General features: G+C 40.0%; 1 protein-coding gene across 1 annotated transcript; it reads left to right on the top strand.

Moving 5' to 3' along the window:
* The first annotated feature begins 1,056 nt into the window (after positions 1 to 1,056).
* Positions 1,057 to 17,841, top strand: LOC107035986 (homeobox protein SIX1). Its single transcript, XM_015253660.1, has 5 exons — positions 1,057 to 2,219; positions 3,117 to 3,399; positions 3,473 to 3,707; positions 14,938 to 15,394; positions 16,530 to 17,841. Exons 1-5 carry the CDS (start codon positions 1,938 to 1,940, stop codon positions 16,815 to 16,817), a joined length of 1,545 nt encoding a protein of 514 aa, XP_015109146.1. The 5' UTR covers positions 1,057 to 1,937; the 3' UTR covers positions 16,818 to 17,841.
* The last annotated feature ends 7,088 nt before the right edge of the window (positions 17,842 to 24,929 follow it).

Genomic DNA, 24,929 nt, shown 5'->3' with positions numbered 1-24,929 from the left:
AACTAAATGGTAAAAAGGAGAATGAGATTGTCGGGAAAAATTGTGAAGAAGTGTGTGAGACGGACGAGAGCACTGGCGACAGGGTGAAGAGGGAGAGGGAGGAGATGACAGAGTGTCTGAAGGAGAAAACTAAATTTTCGGAATTGGGGTACGCGAGGGTTCACTGCAAGGAGTGCATCAGGAACATCATGTCGAGGGATGCCAAGAGATTTCTGAGGGAATTGGATCCATACGGTGGGATCCTTCATCTGAAAGTTGGGAAGGTGTCCTCTAACCATGAGGAGAGGGCTCAGAAGAGGAAGAACAACTGGATTGAGTCGACATTGACTCAGTAAAACAATTAAATAGAGTTTTAACCCTGAACATTGTCAATTGCATGAAGAAAAGATGATAAAAAATCGTGTAAATAATCACTCTGTGATGATGAATAAATGATAAATGGCTTTACATCACTCCAATAATCCTTTCATCCTGTCACTCAGGAAGATTACATTCTGGAGATCATCACCCGCATGAACAAAAAAATGAGAATCATAATTTTACGACCGACGTAAACAGCATTGGAAAAAATGGAAAAATTGTCTCTTCAGAACAGCAATAGCCACTTGCTCAAGTCGATATTTCCTCGCTAAAAAAATCAACTAAAATTTCAACTCCCTCAAAAACACGACCTAATTTACACTAATCACCCCTAAATCATGATCGCTGCTCTCTCCACGTTCCATAATCAACTTCCGTTTAATCACAATTATTCATTCCATCGATACCCAGCATCACTCCCGATAAAAATGATAGCGAGCAGGAGTGCCGGAGGGCGGGTTGCAGTAGTCCTGCACCGAAGGGATGCAAAAATCCTCATTTATCGTAACAATACAGTCCGGCCAATGGGCAATCACCAGCATCCCGGTGAATCCCGCCCATCAACCAATGGGCCACAACATAAAACCCTCTTGAATAAGTGGTTACGCCCCGACCAATAGCTGCGCACAGGCATGAATCGGGGAACCCCCGGATTCTGTAATAGTGAAGAGAGACCAGTCGTCTCGGATGCGTGTGCTGGCGAACATCGTGAGAGAGTGATAGACGGATTATCATCGGATATTTCCTGAAATAAGATACGCGAATCGCGATCGATATGATTTCTAGTGATCAGTGAAACTGGGAATGTTGATGTGAATAACCAGTGAATTCCGAGTGTGAAGGGAACTCACGTCCGTTGAGCCACGACACCTAATAATAGCCGAGTGAGAATAAAAAAAGCCGAAGAGGAATTGATATAAATACCGAATTCCACTCGAGAAATTCTGGTGTAAAAAAAATGTATATTAATCCCCCGGTGACTCAAGGAAGAAACTAGTGGGGGCAATAAGTCTTTTATAATCGGATGAGAGAGCGGGTAATGGAAGACAATTAAGAAGTGAAAGATAACTTGAGTCCGGTGTATTAACCAAGAGGGCTTAGTGAATAATTGGAGAAGTGAGGATAACGTAATTCAATATATATCCCTGGTTAGTGTTCCTAGGGTTAAAAAAGCGAGCTTTAAAAACCCGAGTGGTGTAAAAGTCTAAAAATAATAATCAGCAAACGAGGCTGCGGCACTTGCCGCATCAGCATTTACCAATAATTCAACTGTCGATGTTTTTTATCACCATCTTAATGTAGTTGAACATCCATACGTGAAAATTATTGACTTGTGACGCTGATCCAAGTGATAGTGAATGTGACGATTTGAATTTTCAATGATGACGATGACTTGCTGAGTTTGCAGTTGTCTGCTAGCAGTTGATTGATACCACTAGCCGGCCGAAAGGACAACAAAATCATTCGGAAGTGTCTCAAATACGTGATAACAAAGGGTGTAAGTGATAAACGTGTTGTTAACAGTGGAGGGTGGAGGTAACGGTGTCCCAGGGGGCGTAGTGGGCCCCGATGAGGTGATGATGGGCTATAGTGCCACAGGGGCCAGTGGCGCTATGGGTCCGTCAGCGGGTGCTGATGTACTTGGCTCAACCGGTGATTACAGCCCCCAAGGTACACCAAATTCCCTAGGTGGTCACAATACAGGCCCAGTTGATGCAGCAGCATACACAACAAGTGCTACTGGACCAACAACCTACAGCCCCCAAGACAGCCCAGCCAGTTCAGTTGGTGGTGGCAATAGCAATGGACAATTACCGAGCTTTGGTTTCACTCAAGAGCAAGTTGCATGCGTCTGCGAGGTGAGTAATTACCGATTAAAAATTCCCATTGCTTAAATCGATGTTCAGTGTGTGATCGGTGTGACGTCATTGTCCCCCGTAATTATGTGATTTGATATTGGTGGGCCGGTTGAAATATTCGCGATGATTAATCAGTTGCGCAAGACCCAGGGGATGCCCCGTAAATTCTAAATTATAATGACGCGTCTGATGGAAACGTGGGGGGTGGATCAGACGTCGTCAGCTCCTTGCTTGCATCACATTGGACTTGTCAAAATCACAGTCACAAGCTTCGTGTGCGAGACATTTCACGAGACAATACTTTAAAAGGATTGTCTCGGTCTCAGAGAACGACGAGACAAATCGAGATTATACATTTACAAATTATCTCAGAACCATGACGAGACGAGAGCCCAGATTTCCATGTTCACTGAGACCGAGATCATCTCTCCAAAGTATTGTCCCGTAAAGTGTCTCGCGGCATCACAAGCTTCATGAAATCATCGATTGAGTTGATGTTGGATCCATGTGATGTGAGCGCTAGTTGTCTTGTATGACACATGTACTCAGAGATCTAGTTAATCTGCAATACAGTCGTTAAAATATGATCTAGAACTCTTTAAAGACCCTCGACACTGTCGTTACGACAGTCATGAATGAGCAATCCTTCATTTTGTGAGTGCATCTTCGTCATTAACATGAAGCTGAAGTTGTGAGCAAACTCTCCTCAAGGTTTGCTCATGGCTCGAAGATAATCGTACAGCCCCTAAACTTCAAGTTCTAAACTCACGATTATGATAGCAGGGGTGTCTTCTAAGAGCTCGAGATTATAGATACAAGATAAACTAGATTAATAAGGAGAACCCGGGATGAGTTCTGCCGACTAACAGTGTGCCCCCCCTGTCTATCGTCTTCAAGGCGATGGTGTCGTCTGTCCAGGTACTCCAGCAGGCTGGTTCTGTTGAGCGTCTCGGCAGATTTCTCTGGTCACTGCCGCAGTGCGCCAGACTCCAGCGTCACGAGAGTGTTCTCAAGGCCAAAGCAATAGTGGCATTTCACCGTTGCAATTTTAAACAGCTTTACCAGATTCTAGAGAGCAATACATTCAGTCCACACAATCATCCCAAGCTCCAGGCACTGTGGCTCAAGGCGCATTACATCGAGGCGGAGAGACTCCGGGGTAGAGCACTTGGTGCCGTCGGTCAGTAATCACTTCACATGATGATTCAGCTCGTTAAGACTACGGTCATGACGAATTTTCGTTGAATTTTCAGGAAAGTACCGGGTGAGACGCAAATTTCCACTGCCCCGAACAATTTGGGACGGCGAGGAAACCTCTTACTGCTTCAAGGAGAAGTCCCGAAGTGTCTTGAGGGAGTGGTACACGACGAATCCATATCCGTCGCCCCGGGAGAAGCGAGAACTCGCAGAAAGCACGGGCCTCACGACAACACAAGTCAGCAATTGGTTCAAGAACAGAAGACAACGGGACAGGGCTGCTGAGCAGAGGTGAGTCCTTAGAGATGCGGAATGACTGTCATTTTCTCCTTCGGTCAGGTCAGACGGAAATGAACGGTTTCTGACCCTGACCAAATTTTTATATGCGAAATGACAGTCACAGTTAAGCTGCGTCTGACCGAAAATTGTCTATATAGTTGCTAATTGACCGTCACTTGTATTTTGGTAATTTTTTGCGTCATTTTTTAAGGGTTCGATCGAAATACTTTTTAATAGAATTGAATTATTATTTCAGTTATTAATTATTATCAATGGCCCCACTCTGACTGATACATTGTCAAAAACATAAAATCAAATTTCACGGGCAGTTGACTGGAAATTTTTAAGACAGTACCACTGAATGCAATTTAAGGGGAGAAAAAATCCTAAGATTTCAGATTTCACTGAAAATTTAATAAAATACCAAAATTTTGAGAAACAAAGTCGAGATTGCTTCAATTTATTTTAATTTTCAAACCATTGAACATTCACGAATATATTTATCAGAATTTTCCAGTTTTAATTATTTTTTCCCCGAAATTGGCACCAAAATGTGATCAAAATTTCGGAAAACTGGATTGGAAATTTCAGTTAAAAAATTTTAAAAGTGAAGAAATCGCTGCACTAATCGAGGGTCATCTAAATAGATGGAAATTGACCGTCTAACTTTATTCGGTCCTTTCACGCTTAAGGACAATCGTCATGTCAAGTCAATTCTAACTTTCGGCCAGTTTTTGATGAATATCTCGAAATCTAAGAGAGATAGCAAAATTTTCATCATGACCTTTTTTACAATCCTCAATTGGCTCTACAAAAAAGGTCATATGAAAAAATTATCTATCTCCCTTAGATTCCGAGATATTCGTAAAAAACTGGCCAATACTCAAAATCGACTTAACCCGGTTTACCGCTTCGCTGATTTCTTTTTCTGACGACATGGTCAGATCCTCAGCGCGGTAATTGCCGGTCATGGTGGTAATTGACGGTCATCCTCGTCACTCACACCTCTGAGTCCTTATTTCCGATCCTCTCACCTTCGGCCAATATCAACGACTCGAGCTTGCTGATGCACTCTCATACATCATGTCGAGTAGCTCATATCAAGCCCGATGAGCCGGGTGATTAGAACGAGAGCATGACTACCGTTGATTCGTATGTTGTCCCGAAGGTCGTTGCCCCACATCCGATTTTAGAATATCTCCGAAAGCATGCGCGCGCTCGTACCACCAGACGTGTACAACGTAACGTCTCCCACGAAGCGCATCGTTCTCATGTTGAACAGCAGACGACAGTTCGAAAAAAAAAGGCATAATGAAAAGATGATGTTATTGGAGTCCACGGTTGATTCAAGAATGCTTAACATATGTGTGAACTTGTTGTCATTGATACTACTCGCGTGAAGTTGCATTTCCGGGATGATCATTCATAGCTGGCGGACGTTAACAACCGAGTGAAGATGAATATACCCTGACCGTTGGGGCGAGTTTGCAAAAAGATATCGTCAACCATTGAGATAGGAAGTGGGAAGCACCACTGTAGCTTGAAACGCCACAGGGAATCGTATCGAATTTCTCAAACCCATGGCTTCTGTGTATTCCCATGAATAAGTTGAATCTGTATGGCTTTTGCTATAACCGAATATATTAATGCTTGCTGATTCCGATGGAGGTTACAGCCAGATGCCTGAGTTAATCAGTCTGCTCTTTATCGGTTGATAACTGGCTGTTGAAATCAACTGAGCAGATGAATTTATCCGGATTCGATAGGCTTCATTTGAATAATCGTAACTCTGATAACGACATCTAATAGAACAAGGGTATTTTAATTTTCTTTTTATGAAATCGAAGGCGCGCCCTTAGATAGATTTTTTACGATTCATCACGTTAATATTTAAGTAAATTGGAATCAACCCATTTATAAAGCCGTCAAGAGAAGAAAACCGTGAGATTTCAGGCGATTTTTTATACGAAATTGTGAAATACTCTAGTCTTGACATGAATTTTGGGAGATCCTTGCTTTAACCCTAATCAGGTCAAGGCGATCCTGCGATTGGTCACTTCCGCGTGAATTCGCGACCGTATTATTTAGGTTTCAGCGTTGCCGAATTCACTCTACACTGCCCGGGCGCGTTTAGCGAGTTTCCGGCAACGTCGCGTCATGGGCAATTTCATTTAACATGGGAAAAATAATTCACCTGTTCGAAATGATTTGTTTTCTTTAGGAATTTCAAAAAATATGTTGTTCTAAGAACTACTGTAATTTTTTAGACACCTCAATTGACAAAGTCAATTTTATTTGTTTTTCCGATTAACCAGTCAATTCTAAAAAGAACATACACTTAAAGTCGACAACTATCGATATCTCGCAAGTCTGTCACGCTTATTCCTCATTGGTTCCAGTCGTCTGAGGCGGCAAATTTAATTAATGATTAATTTAATTTTGAGATTTTCAATTATGATTGTTACAATGACAGTTGTTACAATTACTCGTTAAATAAAAATTGAAATACTGTTGCTTTATTAGGAAACGTCGAGTAAGAAATCGTCTTTCAGGCTTGGAAAGAAGTCAATGAAGCGAACGGATTCGCTCATGATTTGAGAATCTTCCGCTGGTGAATCTTTCGCGAGTTTTAGCTTCATAAAAAGTCATTAGCTGGCGCATCGTGTAATACACGAGATAAACGATGGTCGTATGCCGCCAGGGGGGCGGCTGTGTTCAACTCCCATGGGGAGAATCCCGGGGGCGTATGTTACAATCGTAGGCGTTTTGTCGTGCAATATAAAACACATCGTTCCAACACCTCTTTCATATAGACAAAACAATGTAATAAAAACACTGGTGCCGCGAAAAAGGAACTAGCGAGAATAAATTCCAGTCAGCAGTTACTGACTGATGTCATGTGGTCAGGATATCAGACTTCTGAGAATGAGATGCAGCTCGTGTGGTCTTTTGTTTTGGTTTCGATTCTCTTATCGATGGCTTCCACTTTGTTGATAGGCGAACATTGTTGGGGGAGGTTTATCGGTGATGATGCGATGTTGAGTCATACGATGAAATCGAGATTGGAATGGAAGACTGAAGAGTTATCATTACATTAACGTCGTTTCATCATTTAATATCGACCTGGACCATTTCCATTTTAGAACATCAATTTCCGTTCCCCGGTGACATTAATGTGTATTTCGCGTTGTGAAAAATCGGCTGGCGCCCTAAACAACTGAAGCAAGGATTGTAATTTTTAAAAATCGATAATTTTAGTTTAGGGTTTTCTTGAGTATTTGTTGAGGAAAAAGAAAAATCATTACAAATGACGAAAGAAGAATTGTCACACTACGGACTCAGAGGAACTCTAGGGAAGTCCTTCCTAGGTTCTATGTTCAATGACTGATATTCAATATAGAAGGAACAATACGCCATGTTTCAGATAATCCATAAGTTTGAGTTAGGATTTTCTCGAGTATTTTCTGAGGCAGAAGAATCATTACAAATTTCAAAAGAAGAATCACCACATTACAGACTCAGGAGTCATTACACATTTGTGAATTGAGTGCTAGGGTTATTGAAGATAACCTCAAGCACATTCTCTCCCCATTCTTTCGACGACACGAGTCACCAGGAGCACTTCATCGTTAGTACCGAGAAGCGAAGGGAAAAATGTCGAGAGGGAGAGAATGGCGAGGGTGAATTGTGGCAGTAATGGCTCCACTCTTCGTGTGTCAACAAAACATTTACTTGGATATGGCGTACCACCCCTCGAAAAAAAAAAAATTGTACCACCATATTGCCAGTGTGGGCGTGCACAAACATTGAATGCGTGAGGGATCCCCTTTGTTTTCCCTTTGTTCATTCCCTTTGTACGGCCAGGGACATCAGGAGCATTTTGATGCCCTCTTTATTTCCCAGATGGAATTCAAAATGGCGGGTGTCCTATCATCCTTTTCATTCTCCATTGAACGATGAGGAGCACTGGAATTAAAATTGTTGGCTTGTCGTTTCTATTTTTTTTTTTTTTTTTCGTTCGGTCCTCGGTGGATGAAAGGGAAATTTTTCGGGGAATAATCGAGAGAAGGAAGAGCACTTACGCACTCCCACGACCTTCCACAGAGTGTCAATATTGGCGCAGCCATACCCTCGTCGAACCATCCGGCTTCCCTCTCACCCTCGTGTACAACCCCCTCAAGCCCAGTAGTCGCCATTTGCTTTTCTCGGTTTAACGGTTATTTCTGGAGTTCATATTTTTTTTTTCTTTTTACGTGAAAGTTTGGGGTAATCTCTTGGCAATCCGAGACGGCTGCCATTTTTGGTGCAAGAAACGGTGGATTTCTAGGAATATGCCAGAATTATCTCGAATATGTGTATCTTTCTGCTAACAGATCCAGTTTGATTGTCGTCGTACTGCTTTATTTCGTTGTCCTTCGGTTTTATTTTCAATGCCGCCGACGATGAAAAATTTAGAAATAGAATTTTACGGAAATAAATGAAATAAATGTAACGTTTTTGCCTCACAAATTTATCTCGTGACCCTTTTTTCAGTAAATTTAAAAAACCAATTTTTTTCTCCTGGAATTTTGATTTTTTTTCTCTTGAATCAATGAAGTTTTTTTCCTGCGAAGAGATCTTCTGGAGTTTTTTCTTTATATTTGTGGAATTCAGTCATTACGGGATCTTCTTCAACGGCTCACAGACAACTCTGAACACTCGCTTGATATTGAGTGACGTGAGGGCGCAATTCTTGGCTTGAAAAAGCCCAGTGCACTTGATTTTTTTCCCCCTCCGAGGATTCAGCTTTGGATACTGTTTTTCGTTCAGTTGGTCTTTGCACATGGGCACAGTGGGCATTCATTCAAGGAACTCCGGGCTTACGTTGATTGAATTAAACGGGTTATCTCAACGATTCAATCTCCAAATTTCGGGAGAATGATGTTTACTAATTGAAACGAATTTCCAGATTGCAGAGAGAGATTCTGGCATTAATTCAAGGATATCTCTTTTGGAATTCAGCAATGAAAAGTCAATAATTTTATTATCTGCACATGTAATAATTATTTTTCTGATCTGTTTGAGGTTTCATAACTTTTGCAAAATTAGAGAACGATTCTTTGGGAAATGTCAAAGAAGCTTTTCAATTTTATTGATGAATAAATTTGATAAATTACTCAAATGCTCCCGAAGGTTTCGATTTCATCTGAAGAATTCAATACACAAATTTAAAACTGAAATTTCCCGTTTCATTGGAAAAAAATGAATAAAACATTTTAAAAATTGAAAAAATTTCAGTTTAAACACTGGAGAACTAATTGGAAAATAAAATTTGTTACGATGCATGAAAACCATTATTACTGTTTGCAACACGCAGAACAAAAATTTCAAAACTATCCAGAAGCTGCAAATAGCCAGAAAAACCTAAAATAATTGGACAAATTAATTCTTGCTGGGATGATTGCGCAATGAGCGAGCGTCAGGGGCCATGCAACGTAATGTCTCATAGACAACGATTAAGACTCCTTTACGTCGAGGCTGTCTGGCACGTTTCTAAACAGTCTGGCGCGTCATACCGAGTTGAGGTCACGAGGAAATGGGGGAAAAATGATGATTATTAACTCAGAAAAGAGAGGCCTCGGGCAAAATTGGCACGCACCCATCAAAAATCTCCCCAATTTCGTTGTTTACTCTTATCCCGATCCCCCAATTAACGAAGATGATATCGCGACATCGAGCTACACTGATAAAAAATTTTGGCTAAAATTTGCGATACACTTTTTGGAAAATTTCATTAGGTTTGGTTTCACTGAACTTTCGGGAAATTTCGGAATTGAAAATTTTGGATTGCATGGAAAAATCAATGAGAGCCGTAAATTTCAGACAATTATTCCCTGAAGATTAGTAGAAATCAGGGCAATTCCGGTAAATATATTCTTGAATTTCAAATTAATTAATCGTAATTCGGAACTAAATATTCATGATTTCACTGAAATTCCAAATAGGTTGAGGAATTCCCATCTCGATGTTGTTAAAAAATGTGGAATTTCATTTAATTTTCACTGGAATCTGAAATTTAATTACCTCTAGTTGCACTGATAAAAAATTTTGGCTGAAATTTCCGGTATATTTATGGAAAATTTCCATTACATTTTAGTTTCAATGAAATTTTGAGGAATTTCAAGGAAAAATCCGTAAGAACTGTAAATTTTATTTCAATTATTCCCAGAAAAAGAATAGCAATCAGGAAAATTCCGGTAAATATATTCTTGAATTGTAAAATTAATTGAGAAGTCATCGCAATTCGGCACTAAATTTTCATGATTTCATTAAAAAATCAAATAGATTGAGGAATTCTCATCTCAATGTCCTCAAAAAATTTAGAATTCCGTTGAAATTTCCGTGAAATCTGGAATTTGATAATTTGTTCCTCTTTGAATCCCACTCGATGTAATTCCTGAAAATTACTAGTCGACTGTCTATGCAATTTCAATTTTTTTCCAACATCGTGGTGAAACTGAATGAAAATTTTTCGCCAACATTCGCGAGATCATTTTCATTGAAATCCCGATGCTGCGGCTGGTTCTCCAACGAGTGGCAGATCGTTGATGTATGCTTGCACACTGGGTGTCGAGTTACAAACGTGCTCGGTTGGGCTATATGCCTCGCGCTTCTACCCTGGGCTATACCACTGGATTTTATGGACATAAATATACGGAAGAATAAGACGAGACGCGTGCGCGAACGATACATGTGTATAGCAAGCAAGTGGGAGAGCTTCTCGTTAATGAAATGCTAAAAACAAAATTCCGTTTTTTCGATATTTCAATTTTTCAGGGCAAAGTGACAGAGAAAAATGTTCTGAATGTTGGGATACAAATGGATGAAGTCTAGAAACGCATCGGAACATCTATCATTCGTTATATGATAAAAATAGTATTTTTTTATTTTTATCAGATTTTTTTTTCGCGACTTAATGTTGACTGCTTCTCATTTTTATTAATTTTGAAATTGAATCGAGACTATTTTTCTCAATCGATGGGGAAACCAATGCAAGGGCTGACCCTCGCAGCCCTTCATTTTCAATAAATTAACCCAAATATTCAATTCCAAAATTTAGAATTAATAAAAGTTGAAAGAATTCATCAAAATGATTATAATACTACGAGAAAAATCATTTCCAAAAAGTTTTTAAATTTTGAAATCGAATCGAGACTATTTTTTTTTATCGATGGTGAAACCAATGCAAGGGCTGACCCTCGCAGCCCTTCATTTTCAATAAATTAACCCAAATATTTAATTCCAAAATTCAGAATGAATAAACGCTGAAAGAATCAATCAAAATTATCATAATCCTCCGGAAAAAAAAACTAAAAAATGATAGCAATTGAAAGTGACCCAGAATAATCGACAAAATGTCGTATTCCGAGAAATTGAAAAATAATGCACTCATTAAACCCGCCAATATAAAAAAAAATACCATCGGCCACCATGGACAGACCTATTACAACTAGAAGAAGCCAGTGGACCCCACAGCGCCACGGGTTTGCAACTAATCCGGATTAAATGGAATTTCGAAACACCGAAAGCGTTTTAACACGATCGCCTTTAGCATTGCCCTTACGTACCATCTTATTTTTAAAGCCGTAAAAAATATGAGGGCCAAGGAAAATGCCTGCGAGTCGGTGGGGGCCAGTCGACCAGAGGAGGTGATGGTCCAGTGGAAAAACTCCGAAAAAAAAGCAACAGAGGGAGAAAAAAAAAACAGTTGAAGTTTGCAAACATCGGGAGAGTTTTCGAATGTGTACACGGTAGAATGACTCTTGGAGCATTATTTTAGGCCCGAGGAAAGATGTTGCATACCTACCTATCTACTTATAGAATCAGCTGCCACCCAGCAGCCCTCACCTGCCACCCGAAAACGCGATCATTTTCCTTTTGTCTGATATTCCATTAGTCGAAAATTAATCATCAAAATGAATAATAAAAAAATTTCCCCGTTAATTTCCTAATTTTTCAAACTAAACAAAATAATGATCGAGTGTTAGAATTTTTTCTGATGAACTGTGCAACATCCTTGGGTCATAACTGTAAAATTAATTGCGGAATTTATCACATAATCCATTAGAACTGGCCCAGAGCCGCCTATCGAGGGGATAATTTATGCCGAAAATTATCACGGTCAAGTGTGAGATGACAAATTACCGTATATTAGGGAATAGATTTTAAAGTGGGAGGGTAGAGTGGTAACTAGAGACGCCCTTTAACGACGATCTAATAATACTGGGTCTCGCGTTTCTAACGTTCTCAACACGCGTGCCGTCGGCAATCGGATCTCTCTCCTCTCCGTGTTACCCATAATACATTTAAACGTGGCCCCGTGTATACGTGGTAGACCCAAAAATAGATGCGAAATCTCAGAGTATGTTTTACTCCGGAGCGTTCGGGGTTATAACATGGCTATCACTATTTCTACATTTTTAAGATTTTTCGGGAAATTCTTGACATTTTGGGGTGGAATTATGTATTTCTTGTGGAGTAATGGTTTATTTGGGTGGAATAGAGCTATTTTGTCTCTCATTTTTGGACGAAATTGTACTAATTATCAAGTTAAGGATATCCAAGTAGTTTGACTATTTTTTCTCTAGAAAATGCTTTTCTACTTTTGTACACTGATAGAAAATTACGCTTGAAATTTTTAACAATGACAAAGTTACATGAAATTTTTGTAGAATTCTTTATCGACGAATCAGTTAATTTTTTGAATATTCACGGTACTGAAAAACCTTGAAAATTTTGAAAATTCAATTTTCGAAAACCGAATTTTCTTGAATTTTCAAGATAAATAACAATTTTAGTAAATGTTTTCATTTGAAATTGACTTCACACTCACAACATTGAAAATTCAGATGACATTGCAACTAAAATTTCAAGAAATGTTGAACAGTGTAGTCGGACATCAGAGTTTTCATGAAAAGATGATTTTATTATTTAAACTTTGCAAGTCTGAATTTGAATCTCGATATTGAACCGTTAGAAGACATTTTAAAATCTGTAGAAAGTTTACTTTCGGAGGAAGATTGATGAAACAATATAAAAATTGCAACTTTTCTAAAATAAATAAATAATCATAAATAATTTGTAATTATGAATTATAATTATAAATTTATAATTGTGAATCGACTTTTATTTCCCACCTTTTGATAAATGTCGAAATCCCTTTAAAAAATTCATGAATTCATGTATTATTGTAATCAATTATCTAAAGATTGTTGACCCCCAAAAAGGTATCTCTCAAAATAATTAATTAGCCCCATTAAAACACACCGTTGAGTATCCATCGATAAATTAAATCTCACCAACTTGATGATTATCACCGTGTGATTCCGCCGATGGTCCCCCCCCCCATGTTTATCGTCATTCCGTTCAGTCATTCAAACTCCCCGATAGCATCATCTACCCTCCCACATAAAAAAGTCACGATTCACTCATAAAAATTCAATCACCACCAATTTCAAAATTTCCATAACTCAAATAATAATCTGTCTCCATTCGCCCATAAGCGCTAAATAAATTCCCCAAGAATGCAAACAATCTCTCGACAATTCAGAAAAGAATTCTCAAGAAAATTCAGTGCAACTCGAACCCCAATTAATTAATTAATTAACAGACACTGATAAATTTCCAAAACGTCAGATTAAAATAATCGTAAAACCGACCTCATCCCCATAAAAAAGCCCGGTATATTTAATTACAAAATAGAAATTTTGAGTCAGTGGTGGATGTGGGTGACACCTGAGGGTGCATTTTAGCTGCGGGGGGTCACTTCATCGAGTGCACACCGGAGGGGGATAAAAAATTTCTGAAGAAAAATTCTGAGGTAGACGCGTCTCGTAAACTCAATTTAGCTGTACAGACCCTCCACAGTGGATGCAACACACGTTGAAGATGTGAATGTCCCCTCCTGCCTCACCTAGTATCTTTTTTGCCAGCAGGGTTATCGTTAACCGCTTGTTTTACAAGTCGTTTCCAACTCAAGTCGTAGCCCGACACCTTCTGTATTATTTATCATTTTATTTTCTCAATTTTGTTCTTTTTCTTCGATTGTTGAAAATTTTACCGTGAAGCTTCAATCCTTTGGAATTTAGTCGAGAGTAATTTTGTTAAAAACAATGGGAAAATCAGTGCAATGTCTGACTCTCGCGATACTTAATTTTTTTCTCTTCGATATTTACAAATTGAACTATTGGAAAATCAAATGTAACGCTTTTTGAAGCCATTGCCTTCATAAAAATACACTATTATAATATAAAATAATTGTAAATTATATAATTACTAATATAAATAATATTAATATTAATTAATGTTAATATTTATTGATATTGATAATATCAATGACATGAATTAATAATATAACTAATAATTATATAATTTATATTCTTTATCGGCACAAAAAATATTTAGTTGTGAAAAATTGAAAAAAAAAATAGTTGGTCACTTCAATCGCCTCCCAATTCGTTCATACCCATTTTCAAAATAATAAAATTCAGTTTTTGCTGTGAATTTTCAACCATACAAAAGGTTTTCAATAGTACCAGCCAGTAAAAAAAGCATGGAAAAAGCCGCAGATAAAACAGTCAAGTGAAAAAGAAAAAACGATTAAAGCCGTTTTGATTCTTTTTTTTTCCTTTCCCCAATTTTTTGGTGCCACCCGTTGCATCCGGGGGGGCCCATATAATCCGAACGAGGTGTCCACCAGGTATGCCTTATCCCGAGTCAAGATCTACGTAGTAAATTTGTCGTGTAGCCTCTTGGAGCCACACTCAGCATCTTTTATTTTTCCCTTATTTTTCATTCATTTTAATTTTTTCGTCGTCAAGACGCCTTTTATTTCTTTGCCGTTTTTTTGATTAGAATTCTTGACGCATCTCGCGAGACATGTTTATCGCCCCCTCGTGATTATCCGATTTTGCCACCTTTTTCTTTCATTTTTTTTTTTTCCATTTCAACTGAGGGAGAGTTTTTATCGACGAAATAACAAGTGGAGGCAATTTTTCGGCAGGGGTTTATTCTTTATTTCTACGAGCGGGGTTTTATTAATCGTCTGGTGTATAAATTAAATTCCGTACATGGAATTCCTTGTGCGTCGTTGGATTCACGCGTGTGATAAGAGAATAAGAGAATCTGTCGTGTTTTTAATTTAATTTCGAGAGCTAAAGGCCGACTCATAATATTTCTTTACCCCCTTAATTCATGATTCCAGTGGTCAACGGGAGGGAAAAGAGCAAGGAGCTAATCTCTGTGACTCTAGTAGCGAGAGTGGAGACGACACGAAGCGACAATCTGTCAACCAACAGCCACCACCTCAGCCCTCATCGTGTGCTGTACAACAGCAGCAGTCGCAGTCTCAACAAGGGCGAATGGTTGACCACCAGCAATCCCCGAGTATGTATCAGCTACCGGCACCGGTGACAGTGTCATCGCCCCACTCGTATCACCAGAGTCACGGTCACACACCGACACACCATATGCACCACGACACGAGCAGTGAGAGTGGCGATGACAAGAGGAATCTTCATCATCAGTTGCAGCATCATCTTCAAACTACTGGACACAGTGGTCACAGTTTGATACATCCGACTGCTACGTTACCACCACCACCACCGAGTTGTGCACAGCAAAAGAGCCAGCTGGATTATATGCAGTACTATACGCCACAGGTGAGTTGAAATTCCCGAGAGTGAAGGGTTTTAGGGGGCTTTTGAATTCCTTGAGAGAAAACGGGAAACGGATTTTTAGCGAGATTTATGACTGGACCTGAATTTAGGACGGGACCTGAAATTAGGTCTTCACCGGAATTTGCGCGCGAATATCGATTTAGATCTGGACTTGAAATTAATTATGGATATCAAGTTAGATTTAAATTCAGGTCAGAACCGGACCTGAATTTAGGACGGGACCTGAAATTAGGTCTTCACCGGAATTTGTGCGCGAATATCGATTTAGATCTGGACTTGAAATTAATTATGGATATCAAATAAGGCTTCAATTCAGGTTACGACCTGAAGTTAAGTCTGGACTTGAAATTAGGCCTGAGTATGAATTCAGGTCGACAGATGAAATTCGGTTTGGATCGTAAATCAGAATGAGGATCAATTCAGATTTGGCTGTGATACATTGCGTGCGGAAATAAATTCAGATCTGAATTTAAGCCTAAACTTGAAATTAGGTTTCCGAATAAATTCGAGCGAAAGACGAAATTAGGCTTGAACCTGGAATCAAGTTTGGTATAGTTTTACACTCGGACCTGACATTAAGCGTGTTGTCAATTCAAATGCAGACCTGAATTTAAGCCGGAACTTAGAATTAGACCTCGGAATAATTTCAGGTCAAAGAATTAAATTCGGCTTGGATCGGAAATTTAGCTTGGCCATCAGTTCAGATTGGGCCCTGAAATATTGCATGTGGACATGACTTCAGACCTGGATTTAAGCCAGAACTTGAACTTCCGTGTCGGAATAAATGCGAAAAATGAAATTAGGTTTCAACCTGGAATCAAATGTTGATATAGTTTTATATCTGGGCCTGAAATTAAACTTTAGCATAAATTTCAGGTCGAGACCGGAAATTAAGTCTCGCCATAAATTTAACTTAGAATCTGCAATTAGGCCTTGACATAAATTCAGGTCGAAAATAAACTCAAGACTTGAATTAATGTCATTAAAATACACTCAGGTCTGGTCCTAAATTCAGGTCCATAAATGACGCCCGATTTTGCCCCAGTAATCCTGAAAACCAAAATTAAACGCCCCCAAAATCCTCAAAATTAACAAAAAAAAAAAATTTGTCCAACAGGATTACCTGATCGGCACCCCAACATCAGCGGACATTCAAAAATCCCTCCCCCACACAGCGACATCAATGCAAATGGGTGCAATAGCACCAACAATGGGCGGTCTCAGCCCAATGGGACCATCGACAATGCTACCAAATACAATGCAGAGTGTCAACAGTATGAACACAATGTCAATGAATGTTGGTATGGGTATGGGGGCATATCAAGGTATGGGCTCAATGGGCATGACAACACCCCACGCTGGTTACCACAGTGGCTTAGTACTCGGTGATTATCATTCGTTGTGACCCTGGGCTCCGAGTACACCAGGAAAACGTAATCAGGAAAAGACTTAGTTGGCTTTGCGTTTAATTTTCAATACCAAAAATTCTAAATCAGACAAAATCTAACATATAATTGGGAGATTAACTTTTGGAAGAGACATTCAGCATTTCCGTTACTGAAAATATTCTAGATGATAGCATCTCAGGAATTTTCATGGGCTACAAGAAATGTAAATGTCAAAGGCCACTATTTTTAACGACTCATTCATCCTCATTTCGCCCACTGCTTGTCTTTTATTTTATGTAAATATGTAGATACTAGGGGTAAATCATCATTTTGTTGGTTAGATCGGAAGTGAAGAATGCGAGAAGACACGTTTTTCCCCCCCTCTCTAGCTCAGCACAAGCGTCCGTGCATAGTGAAAAGTGCATATATAAAGGTTAATAATCGTAGTAATTATTGATTTAATCTGTAAATAGTTGAGTATACTCGTAAATCCGTTTAATTGTGATTATTACACGGACGATGAGGTTAAAACAGATGATAAGGGGTCCGAGGGACGAAACAGGGTAGACCATATACGATTGGCCAATCCATTTCATTGATTAAAAGTATTCAATTTATAAAAAAAAAATAATAATGCCTGAATTACAATTTTGCCTTTTTGTTTCGATTCACGCACAAACACTTATTTCCTAACGTTAAAATTACACACAACATTCCGATGGGATATCCGATATATCGAGAGTCGAAACAAAGAGTTTTTATCTCCTTCTACTGAAAAAAGTGTAACAAAAACATTAGAATGTAATTTTTTTTTCGACAATTTTTCTGGTTCAATTTGTCGCACAAAAACGTTTAACGAGCCAAATTTCAACTGATGATTTTAGAAAAACTATTCTGTCTTTGCATAAACGACTGAGATGATTTCATTGTAACGAAGGAGAGTGTTCTCAATTCAAAACAAACTAGCGGACAAAAAAAACAGTTTAAGCACAAGTTTTAACGACGATTATTGCTGAATGATGATGTAATGATTGAGCTATATCGAATAAAGTTGATGTTATTTAAAAAAGTGAGGATTATTCAATCTTCCCCCCAGAAAAATCCTAAATCATGAGTCAAATGGGAGTTACGAGGGGCAGCAGGTCAAAATGAAAGGTAATTATTTCAAAACTATCGCTCGAGACTCCTCAATCTGATAATGAAGGGAGAAAAAGAGACGAGCAAAAACCGAGGATAAGGATCTCCGAGGTTGTAAAGGATCCAGGATGAATAGGTAGGTATATGGCCCAGCCCTTAATGATACCAAAACTCGAACGGGGCCCTCGGTACCTCATAAAAGTAGCTCTTTGCAGTGTCTGTCAGGTAATCCAGTTCGATCGAGCGGGCAGGGAGAGGAAGAGAATAATAATAAAAAAAAAAGACGCATCTGGACGCACGCTGCAGACGCGGGTCCCCTTTTGTGTCTACTCCAATTCCGTGTGTCTTATCCATGCCATCATTTTGGGGATTTCAACGAGCGCGGAATGTCTTTATGAGGATGAAAATATTGGGGAATTGTATCAAACGGAAGTTGGATTGACAATGGAGAGCCCGGAACTGGTATTTTTCATTTTGCAGTGGAAAAGCGCTTGAGAAGAAAATCATTTTTTTTCCAGAAAGCACGGAATATCTTTGGAAATGACGGAAATAAAATTAGGTTGAGACGTGAATTTAGGGCCATGTATTTATACTCGGACATGAAGTTAATTCTGGACCCTATATGAGGTGCGAACCTGAAATTATGCCTGGGCATAAATTAATGAATTGATGCCCAGACATCAAATTATGTCTAAACATGAAATCATACTGACATCTAAATTTTGGTGCATGAACAGAATCGACCGTCACTTGGCGAAAAAATTCGATTTTGGCGAAAGTCGACTTTCCCCCCGAAAAAAGCCTAAATATGGCACTTTGGCTCCGGGTGAAAAAAAAAATTTTTTTATTTCTGCATTTCTGGGGCAAGTGAGGGTCTCAGTGGCATTAGGCGGGCCAGAAAATACAGAATCAGCGTTCACCCGGCGGAAAAATTCGATTTTGGCGAAAGTCGACTTTCCCCCCGAAAAAAGCCTAAATATGGCACTTTGGCTCCGGGTGAAAAAAAAAATTTTTTTATTTCTGCATTTCTGGGGCAAGTGAGGGTCTCAGTGGCATTAGGCGGGCCAGAAAATACAGAATCAGCGTTCACCCGGCGGAAAAATTCGATTTTGGCGAAAGTCGACTTTCCCCCCGAAAAAAGCCTAAATATGGCACTTTGGCTTGGGGTGGAAAAAAAAAATTTTTTTATTTCTGCATTTCTGGGGCAAGTGAGGGGCGCAGTGGCATTAGGCGGGCCAGAAAATACAGAATCAGCGTTCACCCGGCGGAAAAATTCGATTTTGGCGAAAGTCGACTTTCCCCCCGAAAAAAGCCTAAATATGGCACTTTGGCTCCGGGTGAAAAAAAAAATTTTTTTATTTCTGCATTTCTGGGGCAAGTGAGGGTCTCAGTGGCATTAGGCGGGCCAGAAAATACAGAATCAGCGTTCACCCGGCGGAAAAATTCGATTTTGGCGAAAGTCGACTTTCCCCCCGAAAAAAGCCTAAATATGGCACTTTGGCTCCGGGTGAAAAAAAAAATTTTTTTATTTCTGCATTTCTGGGGCAAGTGAGGGTCTCAGTGGCATTAGGCGGGCCAGAAAATACAGAATCAGCGTTCACCCGGCGGAAAAATTCGATTTTGGCGAAAGTCGACTTTCCCCCCGAAAAAAGCCTAAATATGGCACTTTGGCTCCGGGTGAAAAAAAAAATTTTTTTATTTCTGCATTTCTGGGGCAAGTGAGGGTCTCAGTGGCATTAGGCGGGCCAGAAAATACAGAATCAGCGTTCACCCGGCGGAAAAATTCGATTTTGGCGAAAGTCGACTTTCCCCCCGAAAAAAGCCTAAATATGGCACTTTGGCTCCGGGTGAAAAAAAAAATTTTTTTATTTCTGCATTTCTGGGGCAAGTGAGGGTCTCAGTGGCATTAGGCGGGCCAGAAAATACAGAATCAGCGTTCACCCGGCGGAAAAATTCGATTTTGGCGAAAGTCGACTTTCCCCCCGAAAAAAGCCTAAATATGGCACTTTGGCTTGGGGTGGAAAAAAAAAATTTTTTTATTTCTGCATTTCTGGGGCAAGTGAGGGGCGCAGTGGCATTAGGCGGGCCAGAAAATACAGAATCAGCGTTCACCCGGCGGAAAAATTCGATTTTGGCGAAAGTCGACTTTCCCCCCGAAAAAAGCCTAAATATGGCACTTTGGCTCCGGGTGAAAAAAAAAATTTTTTTATTTCTGCATTTCTGGGGCAAGTGAGGGTCTCAGTGGCATTAGGCGGGCCAGAAAATACAGAATCAGCGTTCACCCGGCGGAAAAATTCGATTTTGGCGAAAGTCGACTTTCCCCCCGAAAAAAGCCTAAATATGGCACTTTGGCTCCGGGTGAAAAAAAAAATTTTTTTATTTCTGCATTTCTGGGGCAAGTGAGGGTCTCAGTGGCATTAGGCGGGCCAGAAAATACAGAATCAGCGTTCACCCGGCGGAAAAATTCGATTTTGGCGAAAGTCGACTTTCCCCCCGAAAAAAGCCTAAATATGGCACTTTGGCTCCGGGTGAAAAAAAAAATTTTTTTATTTCTGCATTTCTGGGGCAAGTGAGGGTCTCAGTGGCATTAGGCGGGCCAGAAAATACAGAATCAGCGTTCACCCGGCGGAAAAATTCGATTTTGGCGAAAGTCGACTTTCCCCCCGAAAAAAGCCTAAATATGGCACTTTGGCTCCGGGTGAAAAAAAAAATTTTTTTATTTCTGCATTTCTGGGGCAAGTGAGGGTCTCAGTGGCATTAGGCGGGCCAGAAAATACAGAATCAGCGTTCACCCGGCGGAAAAATTCGATTTTGGCGAAAGTCGACTTTCCCCCCGAAAAAAGCCTAAATATGGCACTTTGGCTCCGGGTGAAAAAAAAAATTTTTTTATTTCTGCATTTCTGGGGCAAGTGAGGGTCTCAGTGGCATTAGGCGGGCCAGAAAATACAGAATCAGCGTTCACCCGGCGGAAAAATTCGATTTTGGCGAAAGTCGACTTTCCCCCCGAAAAAAGCCTAAATATGGCACTTTGGCTCCGGGTGAAAAAAAAAATTTTTTTATTTCTGCATTTCTGGGGCAAGTGAGGGTCTCAGTGGCATTAGGCGGGCCAGAAAATACAGAATCAGCGTTCACCCGGCGGAAAAATTCGATTTTGGCGAAAGTCGACTTTCCCCCCGAAAAAAGCCTAAATACGACACTTTGGCTCCGGGTGAAAAAAAAAAATTTTTTATTTCTGCATTTTTGGGGCAAGTGAGGGGCGCAGTGGCATTAGGCGGACCAGAAAATACAGAATCAACGTTCACTCGGCAGAAAAATTCGATTTTGGCGAAAGTCGACTTTCCCCCGGCCTCCGAGGGTTTCATTACCATCAGAAACGTTAATCGATATGAAAATTAAGAAATATGTAATGGAAACTAACTTTCATTTTTGAGGCCTTGTAGAGGGCTCGGATAAGCCTTGGCGTACTGAGCCTCAGTACTCAAAACCTGGACTAGGCCTGAATTGAACCTCGCTAATGGCCCCTTGAATCACCCTCATTTCAGGCTAGAGTGAACGATGAAATCAAGCCTGTCCCAGGCCTGAGTCACTGAGCCTCGCCAAACCTAGGCTCGTACACACTTGTTCCCATCATCATCGTATATAATTCCTACCTGGGTAGAAGAAGGTGTGAACCTGAATTTAAGCCTGGGAATAAATTTTGGTCTCGGTAGAAATTCATGTTTGAATAACTCATGTCAAAACACAAAAACAGGTCGAGACTTAAATTTAGATCTGAATTTATGCTTTGACCTGAACTAAGGCGAACTTGAAATTAAGCCCGATAATAAATTTAGGCTTGGGCATAAATTCAAGTCTGAATAACTCATGCCCAAACAAAAATTCCTGCCTATCCATGAATTTAGATCATGTACCTGAAATTAAGCCTGGACCTGAATTTAATCCCAAATGAAAATCGGGTGCCCGATCGAAATCAGTATTTTTATTTTCATTTTCACGTGTTATATACGTTTTTCGGCTATGGTAGACTTGTTGTGATACAAATGACGGATAAATCTGTTATCGTACCATTTAGTCAAACTGATATTTTCATTACTTCCGATTTAAAACATGCTCTCCTCCATGTAATCCACATTTAATCGTATTTTCCAGTACTCGACTACCTAATCCCCTAGGAATTCATTCCGGTCTTTCGCTTCCCCTGTAAAGAGTTGCTTCTCCTCACTCATGATCCTTTTTTTTATTATTCCTCAGTACGTCTTTCTCATTCACTGAATTTTCTCTACCTTTTTTTTTTCGGCGCACTGCACCAAACAAGTAGTCTTTGTGTGCCCCGTGTCAAGATGCTACTTGACAGCAAACGTCTATGCCCCATCCCGTAAAAAGTAGAGGAGAAAAAAATACGTACAAGAGCCCTCCTCGTTGAAAAATAGAGGATGAGGAATAAAGGGGGCTTAACTTTACGATCTTTCGAAATCCCGCCCGAGGGCGAGGACTCCCCAAATGGAAACGAAATTATAACACGCCGATGAGCATGCGTCGACTGCTCTTATTCCGCCTCGTTGACGGTTGAATAAGTGAGACGAATTATTATTCTAAGAACCTGTCGATACATTTTCCATTTATCATTTTAGGTAGAGGTTCTCGGAAAAATTGACAGGACAGAATGACACTTTTTCTAATGATTTCAAATTATTCTCATTCACATTTGCATTTGTTTTTTGCTTTTGAATGAAAGCATTGTATTCGTCAAATCCAAAATTTTCAATTTTTTGCGTCAGGATCACTAATTTCGGCCTCAGGAGTTCGAATATGCTATTTTTCAACGTTATAACTGAAAAAATATATGTTTAAATGAATTTAATTAGGATTTTAAATATTTTTTTCCCTGTCGTCTTGACTGAGTTCAATCATGAGATCGATTGCATCATCTGTTGTTAAAAAAAATTATTTTGAAACTGATATTCAGGAAATATTGACTATGTTGTGACGAAAGCAATTTCCCCACTTGTTTTTTCACAGAACTGTATCATTTTATCAACACTTTTCAACAGTCAACAATTATTGCATCAAACGATATGAATAATCACAGCCCCTAAAGCCCCCAAAAAATGATAGTTCCATCAGAAAAATTTCTAATGACGAAAAATGAGCCGCGTGCCACCCCACATCTGTCCATAACCCGGCAGGACTATTTCGTACAACAATGGCCTCCCCGCGTGCACATATACACAACCCTGTCTCAAATAATTACGGTATCCATAAAGCCCCTGAAAGCCCACATTAACAGTCTCACGTTTATCGAATTGGACGTGACCCCATAGGTGATTACACCAGCGCAAAAAAATAAAAAATAAATAACTTCCTCTCATCGCCCCTCCACCCCCCTCCCTCTCCGTCGAATTTCACAGGATTCGCTCATCAGTCAGTTGAAACAAGCCCTAGAATTTTCGCAATACAAGAGCCACGATAACCAAAGTGACTGATAGTCCTCAAACCGAATAAATAACGTGCACTCAAGCAATGTGGCTGAATAAATTAATTTCCGTCAGGGCCTGGTTCATAAATAATCCAACCAGAGAAAATCACTCGTGGATATAAAGAGGATGGCATGGAGATTGGGCCAACCCCCCCCCCCCCTGAACACCCAGTCGTAGTCTCTTGAACCCTCGTAACTTACGTCGATAGCCCTGTAAACAATGAACCCAAGACACCCAAGGGGGATTCAACGCGTGCGCGCGTCTCATCGGTCCAAGATCCCAAGGTGTGATATATCGATAAAGTGGGGGGCGGTAGGGGGCGGCGGGGGAAGTATATGCCCAACTCTCTTGCAGGATATCACTGATTTTAATCGAACCTGCGCACCTTGCAATCCTCGAATTTGTTTAAGTTTCGTTTTTGACGACGCATCATTTTTATTTGTCATGATAATTATTATAATCCCTCCCCCCCTGTCTCACTCAGGTCTATTTGATCTTTAAGATCATTTCACTTAGAAAATCATCAGTTTCTTAATATCATGTCAAGTTGAATTCAATCGTCCTTTAAGATCATTTGATCCTCAAGATCGTTTCAGGTTGAAGATCATGTCAACCTCATGTCCTTCAAAATCATGCGACTCTGAAAATTATCAGATCCTTAATATCATGTTAACCTGAAGGTAATTCGTCCTTCAAGATCATTTGACCCTCAATCTTGAAAATCATGAGACCCTTGAGATCATGCCCGCTTGAAGATCCTTCGTCCCTCAAGAAAATTTGACTTCGAAAATCATCAAGTCCTTCATATCACGTTAATTTGATGATGATTCGTCCCTTGAAATGATTTAACCTCGAAGATCATCTGACCCAGAAGAGAATTTAACCCTTGAAATTCTGACCATAAAGCTTGAGGCAAAAAATGAAAAAAAAAATGGAGGCTGTCCCTTGAGGGTCTCATGATCTTGAGACCGTTAACCTAAAGATGATTCGTCCCTTGAAATGATTTAACCTTGAAGATCATCTACCCCAGAACATAATTTGACCCTCAAAATCCTAATCATGAAAAACTACAAAAAATGAAGAAAAAAAAATGTCCTCCACTATCATAAGATATGAAATAAAGACACGTATTTCCACGTAGGACCCACGCGAACACAATAAAGGAGTCACATGATGTTGATCTCCAGTTGTCTCGTATATGTGGAGGTCCTTTTCGCGAAGAGCAGCGAAAGCCCTTGCAAAAACGAGCGTTATGATTTGTGAAGGTAGAGATACTGGCCAGAGGTAACAGAGTGGGAGGAGGGGCGCCCACGCCTTTCCAGGAAATCCTCTCACGTGGATGTTCCGCTTACTCCGTTGCTTCCTCTTCAGCCCCGCGTGTAGGGTTCTTTTAACTAACATGATAAAAACTTTTCGAAAGAACGGAGGAAGGAGCAAAAAAACAGGGAGGGAATATTAAAGAGAAATGTATGTGTTGGTGGGGGAGGAGAGGGGGGGGGGAAGAGCGCCTGGTGG

The sequence above is a fragment of the Diachasma alloeum genome, unplaced genomic scaffold (genome assembly GCF_001412515.2).
Source record: "Diachasma alloeum isolate Michigan unplaced genomic scaffold, Dall2.0 Dall_scaffold_00203, whole genome shotgun sequence".
Classification (NCBI taxonomy): Eukaryota; Metazoa; Arthropoda; class Insecta; order Hymenoptera; family Braconidae; genus Diachasma; species Diachasma alloeum.
The sequence above is the reverse complement of the archived record's forward strand: the minus strand, read 5'-3'. Positions and strand labels throughout refer to the sequence as shown.